This window comes from Drosophila tropicalis, unplaced genomic scaffold (genome assembly GCF_018151085.1).
Source record: "Drosophila tropicalis isolate 14030-0801.00 unplaced genomic scaffold, ASM1815108v1 contig_158, whole genome shotgun sequence".
Taxonomy (NCBI): domain Eukaryota; kingdom Metazoa; phylum Arthropoda; class Insecta; order Diptera; family Drosophilidae; genus Drosophila; species Drosophila tropicalis.
Window position 1 is genome coordinate 12,892,213 of NW_027172602.1, and position 20,168 is coordinate 12,912,380.

The following is a 20,168-nucleotide window of genomic DNA, read 5'->3' on the forward strand; positions in this document are numbered from 1 at the left end:
TGATCGATAATTGAAACACAATAAGCCGCCATGTTGTCTCTGGCTGCAGTTTTCAACACTGGCATTGCCTCTGGGCCTAGAAAGAGTCTATATATGGCCTTCTGTATCAATTGTTCTCCTCATTTGCCATTCTGTTGTGTTGCAAATTAAAAAAGCACACTCACACACACACACACACACAAAAAGGAACACAAAAATGAGAAACCAAAATGAAAAGAACTGAAGTTTTTACTCGCTGCTGCTGTCCCGCTTTAATCAATGCAAAATGCAAATGGCTTCGGTGCTTTTGCTGCACTCACACACACAAGCACAGGGTGTATATATCGGAATACCGATACAATAAACACACACACACATACATATATACGTATGCATGTATGTATTCCAATTCATAGGCCGTAAAATCACACAATGCAATTCCCAAATGTCAGAATTCCAATTAATTTTTGGTCACCGTTTTTGGGATGCTTTAAAAACGGGTTAATAAAGCCAAAATAAAGTAAACCGAGAGCCAGTACGATGAAGAAGTGTATCACATGCAGATGCATTGACACACACACACACACACATAGAAAGAGAGAGCGGGAGAGGAAGAGGGAAAGGGAGACAGATACTCCAGTGCACTGTGGGACGCCGAGCCGTTTTTTGAGCACTTTATTCAAAAATATATGATTTATAATAATTTTCAGTCTCATTACATTGCGTGAGGTAATAAATATATTTTGCAATTATTTTTAGAGAAAATGGGCGTGGCATCTCGCTTCCACGGCGAAAAAACCGTATTTTGCCCAAAAAAGTATGCAAAGTATTTTATCAAACACAATACTTTTCATACAACCGTTATGATTTTAATAATTTCTTTAAATTTAGGGCCAAGATTCATAGAAAAATCTAGAAAATGTTCCTAAAGTTGATCAATATCATTATCAGCATAAGTAATACAGACACTTGAAGCAAGCAACTGCTTCTGTCGGCCGCGGAATTGGTTAAATGCATTTGGAAGCTTTTTTGTAAGCTTAAAGAGAAAATCAAGGGTTCGGAATGTCCATTTTTATGCGGAAAGTGTTTTTAAAATCTGCGATTCTACTGTTTTTCTTGGCGTGAAGGTTTGGCTTATATGTATAGCAACCAGCAACCTTGTAATATACCTTTCCGCTTTTAGTAGTAAACCTTATTTTCTGATTCGTACTACTCTTTGTGTGTGCATAAATGAGACATTAAAGTCGCGGAAATGATTTTTGTGCTGTTATTGGAGGTATTCCCTATTATTCGAAAGGTCGTATGCATCTGCCATCTAAAAGATTGAACTTAAAAATATCCAAATTGGTCCTATATGTTTTGGTGCAATAAAAAAAAAAAACGCCTTGTATTCAATTATAATTTCGCATCTAACACACCTGGAGCACTGTACACTACATGCGCCTGCAACCTATGAACATTAACTCGATATGCTTTATTCCTTAATCGTTTTTTCCTGCTATATTAAAATCTCGTCCATAGCAGAAATTTGAGGTTATTCGCTAAAAAGTTAAATTGCAAAAAAAGTGGTTATTTGTGGACATTGAGACTTTTATATTTTACAAAGAATTGATTATTCTATCCAATAGTAAAAGTTTTAAACTGCACACTGGTAAACATTTTTTTTAAACTTTACCTAAAGTTAAGATTTCGTTATAAGTTTTGTTTTTGCGAGTTGCTCAGAATGACACAAATTTTAAGGCACACACCTAAACTTGTTACAAATTAAATATATTTACACATAGTACAAACCCGACTTTTTCAATTGCATCAACAGTTTTATCAATAACGTTCTTCTTTCAAAAGTTATATACACTTATAGTGAAGCAACAATTTGCAATAAACGGAAGGGAATTCATTCTGTTCCCAACACTGGTTTTCAACAATGTTTTTCTCGAAAGTGTTGAAAAAATTTGAAAAAGCAAGTATGCAGAAATATGCATTGATGTTCTACCTATAAAGTGGCATCAAAACATTTCGATTTCATTAACTTTTAAAAATTGACTTAAGTGCTCAAAAAACGGCTCGGCGTCCCTATGTGCAGTGGTCTCTGGTCTCTGGGTTATTGCCTAGTTTTGTGCTGTGTTATGACATTTATAGCCGTTTTGGTGCATTGCAAATTTTCTGCTGCTGTTGCTGAAATTTTTATTATTTACGAGTGTGTAAGTGAGTCTGTGTATGTATGTCTGTATAGCTATGTGTGTGTGCGTCTGTGTGTTAGGAGATATTTTCAAAAATTGGCTGATACGGGCTTTGACCAGCAATAACGCAAATAGCCCTAGAGTTCACTTAATTGGGTCAAGTATGCGCATAAACAAAAAGTTACCCACCAACCTAGCCCACTTCGGGGTCTCCCTTCATCTGTTCTGCAGCGCATTCCCCTCCTTTCGGTTGAAACTAAATCAATATGTTGACCGAATAACACACATTTCTGACAAATTGCGAATATTTTTCGGCTACTTACCCAGTTCCTTCCTGTTTCCCAGCAAAATAACGCATATGTCCAGCCGTATCCACGACACGAATCGAATTTATACGCCTCGAATCACTGTCGGCAATATAGAGATCACCGAACGGCGAGAACGCCATGGCAAGTACTGTGCCCAGTACGTTATCTGTTGCCGTCTTATTCACGCGACTATCCTGGCCATTGTTACTGCAGTGCAGCGGAGTGCCGGCCACAACGCGTATCTTCATGTCCGAGGTGAGACGCAAGACCAGGCGATCGTCAATGAAATGCAGCGAGCCATCCAAGGGGCTGAGAGCCAGGCCAGTTGGCCATTGCAGTTGCGCCTGATTGGCCATGAGGGTGCCGGTGCAGGGAGCTGGACTCCAGTGATTATGATGGCCATGGTGGCCAATGAGGGTGTGGATAATGCCCTTGGGATCGACGGCTCGTATGTTCGTGCCATCGGCAATGTACATGGTGCGATCGGCAGCTATGGCCAAGCCCTTGGGATGAGAGAGGCGAGCCTGAAGAGCTGGTCCCGAATCACCACAATTGCCCTCGTCGCCGGGAATGCAACGTTGGCCGCTGCCCACCACTGGCTCACTGTTGATGCTCGGATCCTTGACCTTCTCCAGGCGCAGCAATCGCAATATCTGATGCCGCTCGGGATCGGAGATATACAAATGTCCGTCGGCCGGCGAGACGGCCAGATAATACTGATACGATACCTGGGTGGCGCTCAGTTGCAAAATGGTGAAGACCTTGCCATCGGGCGTGATGCGGCGCACCAGATTGAAGTCACCCACATAGAGACTACCATCGGGTCCGGTGGCCAAAGCAATGGGGGTCAAGAGTTTCGCATCCTTGGCCACACCGTTGCAATAGTCCGGGCAATTGAGGGGTCTCTGCAGCCCAGTGCCCATCACCACTTTCACAGTGCGCGGATATTCCTTCATGTGCAGGGTACTGCCATCGCCCTTCTGCAGGATGCCCTCATGGAAATTATAGTGATGATGAATATCCAATCCCCAGCCACCGATGTCAGAGATATCCACATCGTAGCCCTGCAATTTGGCCGTTTGGGTGATCCAGACCGGTTGCTGACACGTCGAGTGCTGATAGCCCACGGAAATGCGAGCAATGGTCACTCCATAGACCTTTTGCCGGTAGACATTGCGTTTATTCCATGCGAATGTGTGTACCAGATTGGGATCCGCCTCATAGGTCTTCACGTGCAGAGCTCCCTCGATCTCGACGCCCACGTGGACATGGGTAAGAGTCGAAGGTATGGTCTCCGAGGTCAAGCGCATGCGTACAATGCTCAAATAGCCAGAGGCCTGAGATGATTGATACGTGAGATGGAGGTCCGAGCCGGGAATTTGTATTGATTCTTGGACAATCTGTGAATAAGCAAAGTGAAGAGAAAACGAGAAAAAAAAACAATGTAATAAGGGTTGGAAAATGGTGAAACCAAATCACGAAATTGGTCAGATGTAAACCGAAAGATGCTGCAACACATTCACTTCTAGTTACTGGCCAATGCCAAGAAGACAGCTCAAACTAGAGGCAACCACTTTCATATCTGCTAGACAACCAAGATTTAACCAAAGATATCTTTAAGATACAATTGCATCTGCTCTTCTGGGAATGCGGTTTATGCCTTTATGCCGGTTGATGGCGTATAACCAATTTCAAGCTGCAGTTTGAGTACGGGCCAACAGATATGGGAATGAGAGTGGGAGTGCCCGCCGCTGGTTAACAACTCAGACCGCAGTTGGACATTTCAATTGTGGCAATTAAATGTAATACACCTGCACCCGCAGCACCCCCTTGGTTACTCTACTTCTCCCACACTCATTTCACAAGTCTTGGGTCTTGTTGGCTGTCTTTCGCTCAGAATTAATGCCTCTTGGCCTGGCCTCAGATGCAAAGTTACGTATACATATATATAATGTCATTAGGGCGAACTTTAAATGAGCAGAAGGTAGAGCAGGCGAAACGGGAAGTGAAGATGAAAGGAGAATGTAACCAACTAACTATAACCAAGCATGACCATGAAGTCCAGCTGGTACCTTCTACTAATTAAGAAAAGAAGGGCCAAAGGTATTTAAGTTTTCTTTTTCATTTTCATTTTTATAGTTCTTCAACTCTCACTCACCTGAGTCTCGGCAAAGATGACCCGTTTGCCGGGCAAAGCGCCCACACCATTTGGCATCCACGTGCTGATCAATTGCGGTTTGAGCTTCTCATGATCATGGTCCATGCACACTTTGCTGGCATCGTTGGCCTCATCAGCCGTATGATAGTGTATCGAGTTCAGGAATGTTAGGGCCGGATTCAATGGGGCGATTCTGGAAAAAGTTAAAGAGAGTGCAAACAAATTCATTTAGATTGGGCGGGTAGATAGAGAGAAAAGCTTTTCGGGATTATACTCACTTAATGTTGCGACTAGTTGTCTCATCATCATCACTCAATTGCATTTGAACGGGCGGCAGGACGACTATGCGATTCCATGGCACAAATACGGTTCGAGTCAATGGACGGAATGGTGAACGTTGGAATTGAAGGGTCACGGCACCGCCGCCATTCACTAGGACATCAAACCTGTCGATGGCAGGACAGGACACAAGAAGGAGCGTTATGAAACAATGGATGAAAGGAAGGAAGGAAACGAAATTAGTAGATAACAAAAACAAAATGCAAATTAATATTTTAATGAACCTGAATTTCGGTATATACACACATACATACATACACACATACATATATTTGTATGTATTAATGTATGTATAAATATGTATATCCAGATAATACCTCAATTGTTTGTTAGAAATTGAAAAACTTTACGATTTTTCTTCCGTTTTACTTTCCGTTTTTTCTTTTTTTTTTTTTTTTTTTTGTTGTTTCCTTCAACTTTGGTTGGACCATGCTGAGAAGAGGGAGGGAGGGGAGAGGGTAACAACTGCCATAAGTTAAGCGACCCAAAGCGTGGAAATTTAACCTCCCCCTCCGCAACCACTCGCTCGCTCTCTTTCCCTATCATGCGTTAGCCGCATTAAATATAATGATGGCGATTGGTGCTCACTTCCCCCGCCCTGCCGGGCTTGCTGGCCTTATCCCACCAATTATTACGAGTATTGCGCATTGCAGTCAGTGGGAAAAAAGTTACGAAAAACTTCGCCACCCCCCACCCCATACCAACACACACAACAGCAACAACAACAACAAATAGCAAAGGAGGAAAAAGAAGAAGCTGTTGGAAAACAAAAGGCCAAAACAACAACAAAGACCAAGTCGCTCAGCTAAAGCTAAAGAAATGGTAAAACTTTTGCTTTTGAAATATTTAATTAATGCGATTTTTAATTGTGTTTGTGCGTGAACGAAGGCGAGAGACAGAGAGCGAGAGACAAAGGAAGATGAAAAGATTCTGGGAAAATTTTACCTTGACTACAATCGAGACGAAAGAAAAACACATTGCAAATTGCTGCAGTAGATACTCAAATTAGGCAACAGCTAGTTGGATGGATCATCCAGAAAAATCTCTTCGAATTGAAGGGTTGACAGCAGCAGCAGCAACTACATACAAGAAAAAGAGTAGCATACTTTCCAGAGCAAGCTTCTTGATTACCATCCGATGTATTTATACATATTTCTCTATCGATTAAATAGATGAATTAATTATCAGTTTATTATATACCCTGCTTTTGCTTTGTGCAGGGTATGACAAACCAAAGAAAACTTCATATCCAACAAAACGGAAGTAGTTAACTCTAAATCTAAGTACGCTAGGCACTAGAAGTGGTTAAAACTTTGAGTATAGTAAAGTTCTAGTACGTGCAAAGAAAACAACAACAACAACAACTACAATGAAAGCAATTAAACTTTCTAGTTTAATTTAAAAACTATTCTTATCCAATAACAAAACATTTCATTTCATTTCATTTGTGCAACAAACAAATGACCAACCAAAGAGAGAGCGATATCTATATTTCATATGGAGAAAGACAATCCTCTAGACATCTACTTAAAGAATGGAGGAGAAATAGGGAATGAAGCCTTTTTGTGTATCCAAACCATGTCAAACGATGACTGATCATTTCTCTAACAAATTTTCGAACTGAAAGACAGTTTATTTTCATTGAATCGAAACTGAAGGTGGTGAAGGGGGCGGTTCAATTGGGTGGAGATGTTGTTTTGAAGATGGAGATGGAATTAAAAATTGAGGCTGCCATGGTGCAAAGATGCAATACAAGTAAACTCTAATAATAATACATATAAATACCACACATAAATACATGCATACTCATACATACGCACTCTCACCCACACACACGTATGTATGTAATAAAAAATGCCAACAGTAATCCCCTGCAGCACAATATAATGACTTTTATTACCTTTATTACTATGACAACAACAGGAGCAACAACAACAGCAACAACAACAGCTGAAACACCAACACCAACAACAACAAAACAAACAATGCATGTCAGACAAGGCGAAAGAGCAAAAGAGAGAATAAAGAAATGGCAAATGGCAACTTGCGACCAACCAACCGCCCGACCACACACAAACAGCAACAATTGTCGCTGCATATGTACCTATTATGTGTTTGTGTGTGTGTGTGTGTGTGTGGGATGAGGGAAAGCTAATAAAAGCATAGAAAATGAAATAAACATTATAAATACAAAACCATAAAATCTTGCGCTCTTTTGCACACACCAAAAATAAAATGAAAAAAGGCAAAGAGTGAAGGAAGAGAAGAAAGTCGTTAAGCCATAGGACCCAGCAAACATTTCACTTTACATCCAAGATAAGAAATACGCAACATATTTTACCAAGAGGAGTGAAAAAAAGAAGGATCTACGTTTATGCCAAAGATTCCAAGACGTCAGACGCATCAGTTTCTATGCGCGATAATGCCAAAAGTCTTCATGTCGAAACCAATTGGATCCAAGAACGTATTAGTCTTACAGTGTCTTTGAGCAGTATGTTTACTGGGTTAATACGATAAATATGTGTGTGTGTGTTTGTCAGTAAGTGAAAGAAAGGACAAGTCAACCTAAAAAGTTGGATAATGGGCCAGCAACAAAGTCACAAAGAACTTCCTTATCCTCTGCCCATACATTTGCTCTTCCTTCTACTATTCTGGAAGGACATTATGATCAGAAACATAAAACATTTTTCAAATCTCATCTGAGATAGATAAATCGAAAGAAATTGATTTGAAATTTGCAAATTTAGGAATGGAAGTGAGAGAAAGCAGCTTTCTCAAATCTGTGCTGAGAATGAAATAATACAAAGACTTCATTAGAGGACGAATCTCTTGCTTTCGACTTTCTGTAAACTTTTTGAAATTATTTTGCAACATTTTCGATTCTTAAGCTTAACTTAAATTTTGTTTCTTCTTGTCCAGAGGGGGCTCAGGGCAAGCCAGCAAACTGTTGACAATGTCAACTCATATATAGAGCTAAAAATAATGTGGCTATAAACAGGACTTATGGCACACACACACACACACACAATGAATGAGAAAGAAGCAAGTTAAAAGTCTGGTAAAAGTAGAAGAAAGACAAGCAAAATAAAAATACATAAATAAAAAGTGCAAAATTTATGTTTTTCCTCCCTAAAAACGAATGAGAAATAGAGCAAAAGCAAAAGAAGCAGAAAGAGCAACAAGGAATTGTCCAAGAGAGAGAGAGAGAGAGAGAAAGAGAGAGAGAGTTACGGACTTACGTGTGGTGGGAAGGGAAGGAAGACGAAGGTAATAGAGGATTGGAATTGAGATTGGGCTTGGATATTGGCCTACTACTACTATCATCATTTACTTGGCCAGTGGGCTAATGAGAAATAATGGGATAACCAAACGGGAGGGAGACCAGTGGAGGGCAGACAGGTGGTGGTGGGGCGATGGTTTGGTGGTGCTAGTTATGGCCAAATGTAATCATCAAAAATGCCACGAGACAATCTTTATACGCTTCGCTCTCCCCTCTGGCCGACCTATTGTTTGTTCCAGATTGAAATAAACAAAGCCAAAAACGAGTATCTATGTGTGTGTGTGTGTGTGTGTGTGTGTGTGTGTGTCTGTGTGTGTCTGTGTGTGCAAGTAAGTAAACACAAATAATCATCAGACAGTTGGAGTTCTGTCCATTTTGTCTGCCTGTCCGTTTGTTGCACAGATTTTATTTGTGTGTCTTTGTGCCTGGCCATAATAAAATCAGCTATAAGGCAAACAGGGTGCGAAATGTTTATTTAAATTGGCCAACACACACACACACACACAAAGAGAGAGGGAAAGAGAAACGAAAATGTCAGAACAACAACAAGAAATAGAACAATGCCAATAATGAAAACGGAAATCCTTTCGTTTTTTCTTCTATTCTTCTCTTTCCTCTTCCCCCTCTGTTTGTTCTTTTTACCCAAAAACAACTGCAAAAATATTTATATTAGATATATTGGATTGTGGCTAACCAACCCACTGTCCACTCGCCCCCCCCCCCCACCCCTCTCTCAGTTTCCTTACGCGTTTCGCATCGCATCAACATTCAATTTCAATTTAAGCTTTAAATTCCCTTTCAAATAACAAACTGATATGCCGCCAGCAAAGCAAATATCAAACACAAAGCGACACTTTATATACCCTGTACAATCAATCATTTTCCTTTTGGTCAAAGAGATGTTTTAAGGACATTCAAATGACTTAACTTCTCATCCTCTTTACTAGAAGATTCAGAGGATTTCACAGAATAAACTAAAGTTCCTCAATCGATAGGTCTAATTAGGCTAATTAGGCCACTTGATGGGCAAAACTTTCCTGTGATCAATTGCATCGGCATGTAGGGTATTTGAATTTTCGTTACTCATTGCAAAAGCAGCATCTAAATTGATTTCAAATCAAAACAAAAATTTGTTGTCTTATTTGGTTTTCATTCAAGTTTATGTTTTTGCCGTTCGAAAGCCCCAAACGGATGAGAGGAGCTTGCGGCCTGACTATGGCTAGAGTATTCGCCTTAGCTGCTGTAATTGAAATTTAATTGATTTATTAAAGCATTTACATTCCTAGAATAAAATCGTGAAATTTTAAAGAGTATATAATCTTTGAAATCTCTTCAATTCCATCTTAATCTCTTTCCTACTTTAAGAAGTACGCGCATCATTTCTTATCCCAAAGGTAAGAAACTTTGGCATATCACAAAAAGAAACAAATTATGGAAAATTACTCAAACGAAAGTAATTTAATTTGCTTTGCCCTAGAAGAATATGGACGAAACTTAGAGAGGGGCGGCGACCATCTGCTCCTTGTGATCTTCTAAGTTGTTTAGATTCCTTGAGTTATATGTATACACGAAATTCAGGTTATAGAATCTTTAGAGTATAATGAATAGTGAAACTTACCATCCTCCTTGTCGGGTTAGAGTAAAGCCGAAACGGGAGTCACGATCCACGGAAACCCGAATGCCAACAATTCCCAATCCTTGCGGTGTGATGACCTGACCACGCATTACCGAAACTCGACTATTGAGAGATCCAAGTGATTCCGGTCCAGTCCGCCAAAGGGAAAAGGTAATGATTTTTTTTTTTTTTGTTTTTTATGTGTTTATGTTGATTGTAAAAGAGAAAATTGTTTTGTTAGTTACTTGGCATAAATATGGGCTTAATATTTACATATTCTTTTTTTTTCAATATTTTTTTTTTTTTTAAATCATAAAAGTCAAAGAAGAAGAAGTGAAAATATGGGTTATCCGAATGCTATGAGTTTTGTTTTTGGTTTTCTTGTCATAATCAAAAGGGACTACAATTGAATTCGAGGCGAATCGGTTTCATTTTGTATTCTCTTGAGTTTCGGTTTTAAAATTGAAATGAAATTATTATAAGAAATACTTCATAATTATTAAAGTATACAATGTATATATAGATGTATGTAATGTATAAATTTGTATTATCTTGCATATATATATATTTATATAGAAGTAGATGTTGTTGCGTTTATTGTTCAAGTATTATATGGAAAATGAGCGATGACTGAGGAATGAGGCTGTTGTCTGTATATATTTTCTTTGGTGGAGGGGAAAAACTGAATTCAATTTGATATTCCATTTGTTTTTTTTTTTTATATATTAAATGATCGAGTTTTTTTTTTCTTTTTATGTACAATAATTAAGTAATACATATAATAAAGTATCATGTGCAGGTGCTAGAGTTATGATTGACAGAAAGATAGAGAGAGAGAGAAAGAAAAATAATAAAAAAGATTTGAGAGAAATTGAGAATTCAGTTCCAGAGAACTTACGTATTTGTAATTAAGTTCTCAGGAACTCTAAAACTCAGTTCTCAGACTTCCTGTTCAATAGTTTATGGGTCGAAATAAGTCAGGGGGGATTTTGTAATGTGCATGATATCGGTGTTATCGATATTCATTAGCATCAATGAATATCGATAACACATTCGAACTGTTGTAGTTCTTAACTAAAGAAACAAGCACTTGAACTCAAGTTTGCCATTAAAAAATCAAAAGTAATTTGTTGAAATCAATCGATTAGTTATCACTTGACGATAACTTATCGTTCGAATCGATCCAGAATTGATTCAGATAAAGAAACATGCAATATATATTTGAAAATCTATATATTTGAATGTCAAACAACTATTAAGAAAAAGGTTTATAAGTTTATAATCTAAAAATCGTATTTTTTGTTTTGTTTTTCGAATTCGATTATTGTTCGAACTGAAGATTATGCAATGAAAAAGAACGAAACTTAAAAAGGTTTGAAATCAAAAGAACCGAAACACTTTCGAAATAAAACTATCCACAAAGCTCAAAACTCTTAAATATTAAATCGTACATATATATGTATATCTATATAGTTTCTATATATAGAGGGAAAATATATATTTGCATTTATCGAGAAATAAAACAATCAAAGAAAAAGCATAATTCGCTGATGAGTTCAACTGTTCAGATCTGTTATACAATATAGATATAGTATATAGTAGATTTCAAAGATTTTAAGTATACAATAATAAAAAGCAGTTGGCACATGGAGTTTTCTCTCGGTTTTTTTTTTCTTCGATTTTTCATCGTTTTGCGAATGCGATATTTTTCACAGCTGAAAGGAAAAGGCAAAGATTATGTCTGCCTTGCATATCTTTTCTTTTTCTTATGGAAGAGGGGACCTTCATCTATTGTATGGAGTTCTTTTGTATATTGTTTTTTTTTTTTTGTCCTTGATATCAAATACTTTTTCTATTGACCCAAAAAATAATTTCCATTTAATGAGGAAAATCTATGGCAACGCCTGGCAATTTCTCTTTGCTTGATGCATGAATTTGACAATTGAATGAACCAATATCCGATTTCAAGTTTTTCTTTGCGCCAATTTATGAGCTTTATGCAATAAATATCTTTATTCATTTCCAAGAAGATACACACACACACAAACAAGCGCTGAATATGGGTCGGGGTGGTGAAAAACCTTGAAAGAAATTGACGCAACAAAATTGCCAAGGATATTTAAAGAGAAGAAGGCCAAACGATGAGAACAAGGAGAGACAAAATGTAAGCAATTGTTTGCACTAATTACTTGGGAGAAGAAGCCAACTTCCACTTTTACCTGCAGTTCATCTCAGCAATCCTCCAAACAACTAACCGAGCATCCACATCATTCTCCTCCTCATCATCATCATCATCATCATGGGGAGAAGGCACTTGGTTGGTAGCTTGCCCTGCCATCATCATGACCAAATGCATTCAGTCAGTAGTTTGGCCTCTGGGGAACTTTTTCCAGCTTGCGGAAACTCTCAAAAAACATTTTCAACTTCTCAAGTGTTGCAATTTCTCTCCTCCATCCAAAAGGCAATGGAATGGTGAGTTGGTTGGGTAGAAAACACATTAGGTACTACTACCCTATACATGCATACATATGTATATACACATACACACACATACATATTTGGGTCACCTTTATGTGTGTGTGTGCTGCTTGGGATTTGGAGTAGTCCCGGATAGTTTCGTTGGTTGCCCACTTCACAGTGGACTTCTAATTGCAATTGACCGGAGAAAATGCCCATGCCCAAGTCCCATACTTGTCCAACATGTGAAGCTCATTTGCTAACTTATTTTATTTTTGATTTTTTTGTGGGAAAGACCCGAACTCATTCTTTTGCTCCGAGCCGCGGCGCTGCTTCTCACTCGTTGCTCTTCACTCGATACTTGCCTTGGCTCGTCTCGCTGCTTATATTTGCTGCTACAATTCGATTGAATAAAGCAAAAATTTTATTTGAAATCAAACCGAAAAGCAAATTGCATGTGTATAAATGTCTCTCTCTGTGTATGTGTGCGTGTGTGTGTGTGTCTGTGTGTATGCCAATTCATTGAAGTGGTGAGAGCCATTGATTTTTATTTCGCATTTGATTCGTTTCGTTTCATTTATTATTTATTTGATTTATTTTTACGGCAAGCAGTCCTAGTCTACGAAAGGACCTTCACAACTATATATAGCTATACACACACAGTATAAACATATATGATGATCATCATCATCTTCATCATCTGATGGGGCACCTTTTGGCATTCTTATTCTTTGTTTTGTTGTCCAAAAAATAAATTACTCATACGCCCCGGAACGTCTTAAGTTTGTTTTGCAGTTTGCTTTGATTTTCTTGCATACTTTATGTATTATTTTATAAAGGTGTGCGAAAAAGGGATTGACTCAAAAGGACCAAATAAACGTATGTGCGGGAAAGAGAGAGAAGGAGGGAAAGTTGGGCTGAAATTCGTACAAACTTTTAGTTTGGAAAGTCCTTCAAAACGTTGCTTTATTGTCAAGAATATAGTTTGCCTATAGATGATATTTATTATTCAGTTCTTCATTCCGCTCAATTATCCACACAGTTTCAGAAAAGGCCATATGACCTTCTGCTTAACATCCGCACAGACACGCATCACACACACACACACACATACATACACACAAATAATTGTGCTCATCACCATTTATTAGCAATCTTTTCAATCATCATCATTGTCGATGTGCACTCAAAATTATGACGCAATAAAGACATTTAGCAAAAGACGAAACGAAAAAGAGAATTGAAAAGCAGATTAATATGAAGAATTCGAGAAGAGAGGGAGAGAAAAGGACCAGGACAAGGACAAGGATGAGCTGCTGCAGGAGAAATGTGTTCACATCATTTGAGACGCAAAAGCAATCTCGGGAATTGCTTCAACAGAAGCCCGAACAATGTGAAGTGAAAGCAAATGCCACAAAATTTCTAATCTCATTCCCGCTTTCTCTTCACATTTTTCAGTCTCTTTTCTTTGACTGTGCGCCTCTTGACTAATCGCCATTGCAGCGAATGAGCAATAAAAGCAATGGGGGGAGAAGGTGAAACGAGGTGTATTGTCGCCCCTGCACCTTTTGTGTCAAAAGTGCACTTCCATTATTAGCGCATTGTGCGGCATTGTGAGAAGGAGCAGAAGAGGCAACATTAAGGGCAACGAAATATGAGAAGCTCGCGCATAAAGGAAGTGCATTTAATTTCTTTTCTTTTTCAACTTTCCACACACACACACACACACACACACATTGCTTGATGATGGCAGAGCTGAAGTGCAGTAGTTGGAGGAGTTAAGAACTGATGCTGGTAGCTGGTAGAATTTTTGTGGCCATTCATAAAGCGACTTGACTGCCTGCCTGCCTGCCTGCCATTCACCAGGCACCTTCTCAAATTCTCATCCTATTTCTTAGTCTTAGCCTTATTCTCGACCTGCTGATGGTGGTGATGCTGCTGCTGCTCCTTGTCCTCCTTGTTCTCCTGGTCCTGGCATTTGGCTTACCACACGACACACAAAGTGGCAGCATCGTCGACAACGTTAACGTCGACGTCGACATCTTCTCATCATAAAAATTGAGCACGACTTAGTTGACTTTTGTGCATACAAAAGGACACCCAGCCCGACATCATTCTGCACTTGGCCCACACCCTACCACCTACTCCGTTTGTCTTCTTCTTGTTGTTTCGACAGAGAACAAAAAAAAGAATAAGAAAGGACGAGAAAAAAAGGAAGAAAGAGGATATAATTTTAATTTGGCTTTATTTTCATGACGCCCACGACGATGCAATGCGCCTGAAAGAAAGATGCCCCAACAAAAAACAAAGCCAAAACCTGCAGGCCATAAGGGCAAAGGCACACACATACACACACACACCCAGGGTGAAGGAGATCAGCAAAGGGAGGGTTGAGAGGGAGTGGCATAGGAGCTTTATGTTCATTTAGCCCGAAACAGTTTTTGAAACATTTTTCAGCAACGACGACGACGACGTCGGAGACGCCACACTTTTCTTTTACGCTTTTGTAACCACGATAAATGTGCTTTATGTAGCGAAAGGCAAGAGTATGAGAATGAGAGAGAGAGTGGGAGAGAGTGGCTCTAGCGGAGGAGAAAGGCGTGCGTGTGTGTGTGTGTGTCTGATGAAATGTTTCCTGCACTTTTCGCCATTTTCTTTTTTGCATTTCTTCCCCTCTCTCTTACTCACTTCACTTATCCTCTCTTTCAGTTTCGTGCCTTTTTCATTACTGGCGTGTAAAGAAAAGAAGAAAACGCAGCCACATAAAGACGAGAGCCCCGATAAAAGATATGGCACAATGGGTTAAAAAACGAAGAGTATAAAAATAACGATATAACCCAAAGGTCTAAGCAGTTCTGCACAGGTAAAGTTAAAATTTCAGAACGATTAAATTGTGATCTTAGAGAAATTACTTGGTGAAGATGTAAGAACCATATAATAGGCCTTAAGTTTGGTCTGATCCATTGATCGGTCGATAGTTTGTTACATAAGGAATCTGCTTAGTCTTGCTTAATGGACTTTTTCCCCCGAAAGTGATATAAAATCCCATTGTGCCCCATTGACAACGTCACATAATAAATAAATAGCAGCTGCAGGCTGAAATGAGTTTAGTAGAAGCTGCAAGGCTATGCGGGAGCAGGGAGCTGGTAGAAAGATAAAAAAGGAGTTGAGTAAATGGGTTACTACTACTTCTACTAATACTGTCACGACATAGGACAGCACGAGGACCAGGACCCACACCAGTTTCAGTTCCAGTCTTCATGTATAGAAAAGTTTGAATAGAATTTTTAAGTTTGCCATTTACCAACACTCACACATACACCCACACACACCTACACACAAAGCGCATCGTCCGATAGGAGCGAGGGAAAGCCAAAGAATGAGCAAAAAAAAAAAAAAAAGAAAAGAAAACCTTTAGTAGCGTGTAATTTGCACTTTGTAAATTTGCATAAAAGCTGCAGAGCAAAAAAAAATATGGAGGGAGGTTGCCTTTGATAAGGAGGTGAAGGCGACCGACATCCCGACTGACTGGCATAAGTCCAAGATAGAGACGATATGTAAATGCCATACCACCGTGTGTCGTCGCTTTAACTAGAGAGAACAGGTTGTAGGTGGCCATCTCTCCCTTTACCTCTCTTTCTCTCTATGGGAGACAGGACGAAATGGTGGGTAAGTAAATAGCAAGCACCTGCATAAAATGCCATTCATTGGCTCCATCAAACATTTCTCCATTTAGTTTGCCACAATTTTGCGCTTTTCCTTTTTTTTTTTTTTGGAGATTAGATGGCTTAGTTTTCAGATGCTGTGCGCATTTCCCATTTCAGATTGCCAAATTCGGCCATTTCGTTTGCATAGGGATTATGTTGTCTTGTTTCCCCCATTCCCAACTCAAAGGACAGCAACCTGCGATCGGCAAGAGATCAATTAGAGAGTAACTAAAAACCAGAGGGATTTCGAGAGGAGCCACCCCTCCTTTTGCGTTTTCATCACCTTTATGATGCAGTTTTTGGTCACTAATGTTGTGGCATTTGCAGTGTTTCCTTCATTTCCGCGCACAATCATTCTCGATAAAATGGCAACCTATTCTCTGCGCTATATTTTTGCCACAATGAATACAGTTTTCATCAAGTTTACCGCAATGGCAACATGCAACTAACAAATCGTCAAAGCCATTGCACAAGCCCGCCCAACCCCACGAAGCCAACAACAACAACAACAACAATGGCAACTAAGTGGAAAAACTGTAGCAGGAGCTTATACATTTTATAGTTTCATTCCTCTGTATGTATATAAAGCCATTATAAGAACGAACGAGGCTAGGACATGGCTCTAAAGCATACCGAACTGGACCGAATCAAAGCGAAACGTAACGAAACGAAACGAAACGCAACAACAACTCAAAACTTTTGAATGCAACTGACAAAACAACAACAGCAACAACAAGAATAACTATATACATTTAGATATATGTATGTATGTTTATATAAAAATATATATGTATATACATATATCGCCACAGGCCATTACAAATTTTGTGCTGATGTCGAATTAGCGCCCTCTCGCTCTGGCCCATGCACATAAATATAACTATCTAATCTCACATAAAAGTAATTACTTTCAGCTGCCGTTGTTGCTATCGAAAAATATTAAATTATATTGAGTGCACACACACACATACACGCAAACATTCAGATGGACATCGTGTGTGTGTGTGTGTAGTTGGGTCTGGAAGGATCTAGAGCCAAAGAGAAAGCCGTCGTCCGTCGTCCTCGACGACCGCAGACTATAACTGCAACAAAAAAAAAACACAGATATGGCTTCACATACATATGTAGTTCCTGCTCCTCCCTTAAATCCACTCTGCAGTTCCCTTTCCATTATCCTTTTTACGTGCCACACACATCTTTCTTTCTCTCTCTCCTATTTGCTGTGTATAGCCCCCAATGTTTCCTTTGACTCGTCGGCATGATTCTTTTTCATTTTTAGGTGCTCCGGTTTTCCCTTTTTTTTTATTTTTAAGTTTTTTTTTTATACACTTTTTTTTTTGTACGTTTTTCCTGCAACTGCAGCATAAATTCCGCGAATTTCTCGCCGGGTTTTGGCATTTCAGTTGGAAGTTTACATTAGAGTGAGTGAGAGAGAGAGAGAGAGAGAGGAAGAAGCAGAAATCCAGTGTTGGACTGTGCTGTATAATGCATGTTAGTCCTTATTGCCTACATATTTGGAGTGAGGCAAAAACTATCTCGTTATGGCAATCTTTTTGTTGTTTGTTTATCGAAAAAAAAAAAACGATTCCCGTTTTCTACCTATGGACACTTTAAAAGTGTTGCCAAATGACATTTATTTTAAGTTGTGCAAAATCTCGCATATATGAAACACTGAGAAGTCTCTTCCAGTGTTGGCTAATGATTGCCTATTGATCTATGCAGACCTGTCTCCGGTGGAAAGGTCACAGGGGGGGGACATTTATGCTCTTGATCGAACTTATAGAACACCCAAGCAAAGATAAAAAGATCAAAGATTCAGCAAACATTGTTCTACAAAATCTGAAAATCTGAAAATCTTATTTATCAACATATTAAAATGGCCTTTTTTTGTTAAGCAACTCCATTCAAATGAACGGAAAAGATGTACTTGACATTAAAGCGGGAGCTCGGCAAGGAGACATTAATCGGTTAAGTCAAGGACAATATCCAGACACAAAAAGAAAACAGACAAATATACTATGCGAGGAGAAGGAGAATTAAAAAAAGGCAACCACTTGACGGGTAACTAACCACACCTAACCACACAGCCAGTTGCCAGGCCAGGACAACAACGGGAAAAAAAGTATTGAAGAAAGAAAGAAGTACGGACAGGATTCTCGCCAGACAAAAGAGTGCTGTCCTAAAGGCATACAGAGATAGAGCGGTAGACATAATGCGAGAGAAAGACAGAGGGAGACAGAGAATGGATGATGTGGAGCGACAGAAAATGTGGAAGCCAAAAACAGGAAGTAATCTATAGTCGCCGCCATTGTTTATTGTTTAATTTTTAGTCAACGTTATTGTTGTAGCTAACTTTGGGTCCGTTCCCTTTAGCTTGAGCTTCTTTGGCTTTGCCCCCAAACTCCCTCAACCCCTCAACTTCATGCCCAACTCCTGGTTGGATTCTATTGTTAACAATTTTTGCATTGCAAGTTTTCAATGGAAGGTTGCCACTTGCCGACTACAAAAGCAAACGAAGCGAGAGAGAGAGAGAGAGGCGCAGAAAAAGGGGGCAAAATATATACGAATATATATACAAATAGGAAAAAAAGAAACAACAACAACAAAGAGGAGACAAAGGCAAAACGTTGTCTCACAATCGCAGTATCGTGGCGTTTACTTAGGATTTCGCTTTTATCAAACGACGATGACGATGACGACAAGGACAACGCCAACGCCAACGACAACGAGGAGAACAACTGGCTCGACATCACCCAGTTTCCATGGCATCAACGAAATTGTGATTTCTTCTTTGCCATATAATTGCGTTGCGGTGCTGTTGCCTTTCTCGGTCGCCATTGGGGATGCTGGAGAGCAGCGATTATGGTTATGGTGTCATCTAAGCCCTTTTGCCCCCAAACAGCCGCCAACCCCACGTGCTCAAAGAAACACCACACGGCACCTCTTGAGCATAAAACAAGGACAAATACAGCTCATATAATAATAATACATTTGCAGTAGCTGCAATAAAGAATTATAATATATAGAGAGATGTGTAGAGACATAGTTATAAGTAGTAGAGGCATTATATAGACAATTCGTTAGTTTGTTGAAGACTTAATGTTTACGTTAAACTAGTTTCTGAAAATTTCATTAAGGATTTTATAAACTAATATACTTTCTCATTGTTACTATTTCTCTTGCTTTTTGTTTACCAATTGAATGAGCAGAAACTAACGAGTACGAGATTTGCGATAGTTACTTTAACGATTTCTAGCAACGAGTAATAGGAACGAGTAACGACTAGCTTAAAGATCTTTCAAATTGTCACTGACTTTAGTTTTATGTTAATTTGCTTTTCATTTTTGCTTTTTAACATTGGCTTGCGAGTTAAACTAACGAGTTAAGCTAACGAGTTAAACTAGCGAGTTAAGCTAACGAGTATGTAGAGTTATGAATGAAGTAATATTATTCGTCTCCTCTATTACTAGAACCAATTTACTAGTTCTGGTCTTAAGCGCTCTAATCAGTCGCTTGAAATTTAGTTAGAAGCTCTTTGCCTAGACAGATGTATGAAAACTAACAGTAAAAAACCCACCAACCATGAAAAATATCACATTTTTACTTTCGCTTTCTTTTGTTTAACATTTTCTTGCTTTTCTTTTTTTTTCCTTGTTTTAAAGTTAATTAAAATCAAATGAAAGTAATTACAAAAACAAGTAACAGAAACTAAGATCAGAAAAAGAAAAAAGTGTAAAAAAAGTATTTCTAAAGGAAAAGGAAAAAAATATTGTCAAAAATAATTTGCATTCTGAATTGTGGTTTAAAGAAATTTTTTGATTTCGTTCTTTTTTTTTTTTTTTTTTTTTTTTTTTTTTTGCTTTTCTGTTGTTAATTTATTATTTTTTCGTGTTAAATGTTTTTTGTGTGGTGTGTGAGATTTTTTGTGGTGTTTGGAAAACATATAAACAAATGGCTTAGACGCAGACAATTAGGACATTGAGGACACTTAGGGATACGTTTGGGATACGCAGGTGGAAGGTGAGAGAGACGGCTGTGGATGGGTGAGAGGTGGGGGGAAGGTAGGAAACGTGTGGGATCAGTTTGGGGTATTGACAGGTTTGGTTTTGGGGAATTTCGGGTTATAACATATAGGGATATAGATA

At 38.8% G+C, this 20,168-nt stretch overlaps 1 protein-coding gene and 1 long non-coding RNA gene across 8 annotated transcripts in view; one reads left to right on the plus strand and one right to left on the minus strand.

Moving 5' to 3' along the window:
• LOC137581815 (uncharacterized) overlaps positions 1-20,168 on the plus strand; it is a 176,959-nt gene that overhangs the window by 112,848 nt on the left and 43,943 nt on the right. The window contains exon 2 of the long non-coding RNA XR_011033240.1: positions 15,026-15,179. This is a non-coding gene — a long non-coding RNA (uncharacterized lncRNA). The remainder of the gene's footprint in view (positions 1-15,025; positions 15,180-20,168) is intronic.
• The window catches only part of Ten-a (tenascin accessory), a 250,355-nt gene that overhangs the window by 14,738 nt on the left and 215,449 nt on the right, over positions 1-20,168 (minus strand). For all 7 annotated transcript variants that reach the window (XM_068295997.1, XM_068296005.1, XM_068296015.1 and 4 more), the window contains 4 exons: positions 9,863-9,982; positions 4,904-5,071; positions 4,626-4,818; positions 2,483-3,867 (listed from right to left, as the gene is read on the minus strand). In XM_068295997.1, coding sequence (XP_068152098.1) covers positions 2,483-3,867; positions 4,626-4,818; positions 4,904-5,071; positions 9,863-9,982 — 1,866 coding nt within the window. The remainder of the gene's footprint in view (positions 1-2,482; positions 3,868-4,625; positions 4,819-4,903; positions 5,072-9,862; positions 9,983-20,168) is intronic.